The sequence below is a fragment of the Rhipicephalus microplus genome, chromosome X (assembly GCF_043290135.1).
Source record: "Rhipicephalus microplus isolate Deutch F79 chromosome X, USDA_Rmic, whole genome shotgun sequence".
Taxonomy (NCBI): Eukaryota; Metazoa; Arthropoda; class Arachnida; order Ixodida; family Ixodidae; genus Rhipicephalus; species Rhipicephalus microplus.
In genome coordinates, this window is record NC_134710.1 from 157,785,546 (window position 1) to 157,791,545 (window position 6,000).

Genomic DNA, 6,000 nt, shown 5'->3' on the forward strand with positions numbered 1-6,000 from the left:
CGTTTGTCACTTCGTGACCCCATTTGAAGCGGTAAGCCTCAACGATTAGGGTGGTGAAGCGTAACTGCCGAATATTTGCCGATTGTTGTTTCGTAGCAAAGTATCTTCAAACCACGCGAAGCCAGAACGAACGTTAGCTACGAATACAAAGCAAATCTATGTCATACCCTTAATTCTCATGCTCGCTGAAGCGCCATGCGTTGCGGCTGCCATAAACACTAGCGCCAGAGTTCCCTCCAGTGTATATTTAGGTCAATCTTTGCGCATAATTACTCGTGGTTTAAAGCGTGCTATTACTCGTGGTTTAAAGCGTGCGTCCGTTACATCAAATGCAGCCATATGGGAAAGCTTCACTCACACAAGCAATTTTCAACATTATTAAATACGTTGTAGTTTTTCACAATTTATTCTTCTCGAGTAACATAATACAATAAAAAGTATGCACTAAGTGATATGAAGTACGCACTATAACGACAAAATATCGCCATCGCGTTCAGCTCTTAAAGGTGAAACTTAAGTGTCCCCCCTCATCTCTTTTTTTTTTTTTTTGCTGCGTTTCTGTTCGAGTTTTCTTCAATGAACAATATCCTGGAAAAATTTTGCCGGGCGGTGTTAGCATTAATATGACGGCTATCGCACCGGTACAGTTGTATAGATACAGTAATTTAATTTCCGACTTCCGCCTCACCAAAGGCGGCAGGGATGGACACGAACAACGAGAGCAGTTTGAGGAAAGGGGCAAACGGCCAGGACGACCGCCCGTGTGCCGCAAAAAGAATTGCACTAGACCCTCCAAGACCGAAACCCCCACGTCTATGTGGTCGTTATGAGAACAAATTGGCTCATTGGGCTAATTGATTTAGCGTACATAAGGTTTAGGAGCGCAAAAAAATACATGACTATGTTTTTTTAGGTGCGAGGTCGGCTTAGCAGGTTCAGTGATTGTTGATATTTCGTATCTTTACATCTGCCCTTTCTTCGCTGTTTTTTTTTCTGCTCAATCGGGTATATTAACAGCCTTCTTTACAGGGGCTAGGTCTGCTGATACAGGGGTTAGTGCTGCTGATCAGCAGCGCACACAACTGATAAGCCCGTGTCGGGGACCAGGTCGCTATGGCTGCAGCCCATTTCTTGCGACGTTCTTGTCAAGTGGAAACCAATAAAACTTAAAGGCTAGTACCTTAGCCACTATAGACTACCACGGTGGGGCAAAGAGTAGAGGATATAAGTATGGGTGAATTGAATGAAGTCATTGGTAGGCTGTGGTTTCGGGCCAGACATCGTTATAGTTATGCGGTGGAAAGTGTAATATTCGATGAGAAAACACACAGAATGACCACTGTACTACGACTCGTTTCGCGTGTTTTCTATTCTGCATGTTGTATACTGTCTAGCTACTACGTTGCAATGAAACCATAATAAACTAACCCAACCAACAGTTTTTCCAAACTATGCCAATACGGATGCGAGAAAAGAGCGCTTGACTTGAAGAAAAGTGTAGCCACATGGATGCTATCCACAAGTCAACAATCTGATCTGACCGAAATCATTTTTGCATCATCAAGCTGGTCACACTGAGCTTACCAAGTCAGTAAAGCAATTTAGTTAAGAAGCTTTTGTATTTCCGGAATAATGGCTTTTTTTTAACAGCCGTATACCAGGACTGTTGAATAAAAGGGTGTTCACTTTCACTTGTTGACAGAATACAGCTTCAATAACGATATATCTTGCATGCTTGGATAAGGTGATGCGTGTTGTTGGGAACTAGTTCAACAACACGTAACGACACGTAGTTAGATTTTCAGCATTGCGTGTTTGCTGAGTACACTCCCTCTTCGTAACAGTATTCATACACATCAAGGTAGAAGGCTTATATAGTATATTGGGAGCTAAGAGGGCTCAATAAGAGGGACGTGTTCAGTGAAGTTCACAGCTAGCAAGCGCGGATGCAAGAAAACTTAGCAGATGCGCCGCTTTACCAAATTATACGTAGAAAACTTGTCCGTTGAGTCTGCACATTTATGCTGCTTCGCAAAGACGTAAATAATTTTTCATGGTTCTCATCACGGCACCCATTTGTGGGAGTCGAAAGAATGTATAGTAACTCATCGCTGCGTATAGAGAGAGCAGAATTTTAAAACATAGTGGCTCAATCAAAACACTCAGTTGACGTTGACGAATAGTGGCTAGGCCGCTGCTGACCACGGATTCCAAAGACATGGGGGGTGCTGTGCGGGAGATGTTTTCATGTCGAAACCTTGGCATCTACGCGCTAGATAAGTCTCTAAAATATAGTTTACTTTGAACATTTCTACAAAACTTTCCTTTTTTTACAGTAGTGACAATTTTCGCGGCGCCTTTTTTTATTTCTTCGCAGGTCACCGAAGACACCGCCAAGAAACTCCAGGAGTGTGGTTACGAGTGTGAGTGCAGAGGATCCACTTACGTAAAGGGGAAAGGCACCCTGACCACGTTCTTCGTCAAGACACAGTTCGATAGAAGCGACTCGTGAGCGACCTCTCCCCGTGTGTACCGTCTTCGTGCCAGTTACGCAGCCATTCCAGCTGGTCCATCCATTGTTTCTGTTTCGGCATTAACAGACCGCCGAGAGGAACATGAAAGTCCACAATCGAATGCCCGATTCCTCTGCAGCGCAGCGCCTTTCAGTGGTGCTAAAAGCACAAGTGCGCTCGCAAGGTGGAAGTAACTCACCTGCGCGTGCCTTTCAGGAGGTACCTAGACTCATCCTGTGTGTGCAAAGGCGTGACATAGCCACAACGGGCCGAAGAGCTGTCCTTTAGACAACCAGCACAGACTGAATATATGTATATTAGGCAGCTATGCTGTTGTGCCCGAAAAGCTAACTTTGCTCCGCGCCCATGATGCCATCTAAATGAGGCACTGTGCTTTCATGACGCCGAGCGAGATTTGCTCCTCAATAGCATGAGCTCGTTTGAGATTACCTTCATGGTGCATACATCCCGAAGTGCAAATATCCCAAGGTGAATCCCGTCAATCATCTCGCAACACCAGAAAGTTACTCTCATTCACGCTCACACCGAGTAAATCAAGCACACCATTACAGGAGCCATGGATGCCAGACGCCTCCCTGTTGAACTCCAGACGCACAAGTGAAATCTATAATCCAACTAACAATTCCGAAGCCTTTGTTGTTTAATGGCTGCCCGTGTTGTTAATATTGTGGGCTCAGAATCACGTATATTGTAAAAATAATAAGGAAAACTATACACATAGATATTTATCTTGATGGAACCGTTCTACGATCCCGTAGTATGAACCTGTTGAGAATCATACATTAAATATTTTTCTCTCATCGTATTTCACCACTGTGTATATCTTCTGTACTGGTGACTCGCCATGAATAGTACGTAAATTTTGGCTACAAAGCGAAGAGAAAATGAAATCTTGGAAGGTCAAACTAAGACTGCTCACATACAAGGTAAGGGGCGAAATTATGCTATTTTCTGCTGCGGAATGCTTCTCAATCTCTATAACGGCAGTGGCAGCGTTGTAAGGGCGACGTAACTACTTTGAACACTCGGCTTCCACGTCGCTTTCCACACAATTTTGAATAAGCCATGACATCAGAAATAGAGGCATGGCTTTCAACATCATGTCGCTATAAAAGCACAGTAAAGGGTATATGAGAGATACGGGTCTATACGTGAGAGAAGGATGAAAAATTGCCTGAGAGTTTTATCTCGTATCACCCCAATAAAAGGTATTTATCAAAGGTAGCATACCTGTTCTGTTCGCCCTTATTTTTACCTCAAGCGAAGCACGGCTTTAAATCATAAGCATCTTTTACTAATCAAAGAACATTAGATTATATATATATATATATATATATATATATATATATATATATATATATATAAGGGAAACAAGTGTATACTTAAGGGCTCGTTTTTTTGTTTTTTACCCAATATTAAAGAGATCTAACAGACAATAATGCCAAGGAAGTTATAGGGGAGTTATTAGGCCACTTAAATGTAAAGGAGAAGAAAGAAAAGTGGGTGAAAAGATAAAGATAACTTGCCGTGGACAGGATCCGAACCTGCGGCCTTCGATATATATATATATATATATATATATATATATATATATATATATATCGTGCGAACAAAAGCCTGATTTAGTCCTGCGCCAGCTTAGAGATAGAGGACAATCTATATTCGAAGTTTTAAATGCGAATGCATTTCTTAGTCGAGCTATTTCAGGCATCCAGCGTTGTCCGCGGCAGTGTCAGTGCACCGGTAGGTGTTATCTCTCCGCTCTCACTCCCTCGCCGTTAGCAACATCTGTGGGAGTACTCACTTATCCTTGCCCCTAGCAACAGGAGCATGCGGTACGACAAAGTGGGAGAAGGTAGGTTCAGCGCTTCGCCGCTCCTGGTCTCTCTGTCCGCGCTCTCTCCTTCCTGCGCCCCAATTTCCCATCCGCTCGCGGCTCACTCTCGACCGTTCGCTGGCTGGGCGCCGCTCTAAAACATCTGGAATTGTGTACTAGAGACACCGCTGTGAAACCCTATTGTCGAGCCAAGAATGCTGTTTCTTTTGTTCACTTTATAGTAATTTTTAACCGTGCTTGCTAGCTACTAGAACTGGAAACGTATACCACGCTTCTTGCGACAGAAAAACGTCATGTGCGGCGAACGTCGCTATTGGCTGCACAGTGTAAGAAAAGAAAACATTATTCTTCTAACGCTTGGTTCTCTCGTGCAAAACACCGTTAAAGACGCTAAGCAATGCATTCGCATTTCCTCACGATTTTATTCGTGGAGGGGGAAATTTTTTGTGATGGGACGTTTCGGCGATTTTTTTATATTCACCGATTTCAATAAAACTTTCAACATACAGTATGTTCACTTCGGAACTTTCACGATATGTGCCAAGTTATAAAACCATAAGCCGATTAGTTGTTAAGCAAATGAACCTAAATAATTGATAGCCAATTCTAAAGCACGCCTGTAAACACGGGCTATGTAATGTGACGTAAAGTGTCTATCCTTTTTTCCCAATGCCACCTCGCCCAGCAGACAGATGCGGTGCGCGCTTTCTTTTACAAGGCATTGCCGACGCGGGCAGAGTTCGGTTTGGTTAGCTGCATAGAGTGTTAGTCGTCGTTGACATCAAGTCTTAAATATATAAGATAGATGTCTGCGATTTAACGTTCCAAAACCACCATACGAATATGCAAGACGCCGTAGTGGAGGGCTCCAGAAATTTGCACCACCTGGGGTTCTTTAACATGCACCCAAATTTGAGCACACAAGCCTACAGCGTTTTAGCGAAATTGCAGCCACCGCTGCCGGGATTCAATCCCGCGACCTGTGGATCAGCAGTGGAGTACCTTAGTCACTAGGCCACGGCGGCGGCGAGTTCTTACAAGCACGCACAATATTCATCAATGCAAAAATTAATCAGGGACTCGTGAGCTACTAACGCGCCGGTGGGCAGAAATCAAAAGGCGATGCTTTTGCTCTCACGTAGTAGCTGCAATCACTGATGAATTTGTCACTGATTAGTTCAGACGAGCTGGGGCAACTAGATTTCACGTTGGATGATATCACGAGCTTTCTCTTCACGCGACAGAAGAGGCACGTCAATCATGTTTACACCCTGGCCAGCTGTGGTGGCGTGTAGCGTATTTTAACATCATTGCATACCCAATACAGAGCTGATTCATGTTATTGGTTTTGGTTTTTTGACTCGTATATTCCTTATTTTAAAAAAATTTACAAGTGTCCTGCCAAAACGAACCACTATAGCTGTTACATGGCTATAAAAGGGGTCATGGCATTCAATATCAGCTAATAATCCGTGTGATGGCGACGAATCTTTGTGTGTCCACAAACAAGCTGGTGAAACTTCAATGCATTTGGTCGAGCGCTTAATGAATGCTTTTACAAACAAGCCACATTCTTTGCGAACGTCTATGTTCCGGCCAGCAATTCGATTTCGTAGTCGGATTTATTTC

At 43.5% G+C, this 6,000-nt stretch overlaps 1 protein-coding gene across 2 annotated transcripts in view; it reads left to right on the forward strand.

Moving 5' to 3' along the window:
• The window catches only part of Ac76E (adenylate cyclase type 2 Ac76E), a 770,909-nt gene extending 767,570 nt beyond the window's left edge, over window positions 1-3,339 (forward strand). For both annotated transcript variants that reach the window (XM_075878061.1, XM_075878062.1), the window contains one exon: window positions 2,378-3,339. In XM_075878061.1, coding sequence (XP_075734176.1) covers window positions 2,378-2,512 — 135 coding nt within the window. In that variant the 3' untranslated portion in view covers window positions 2,513-3,339. The remainder of the gene's footprint in view (window positions 1-2,377) is intronic.
• The last annotated feature ends 2,661 nt before the right edge of the window (window positions 3,340-6,000 follow it).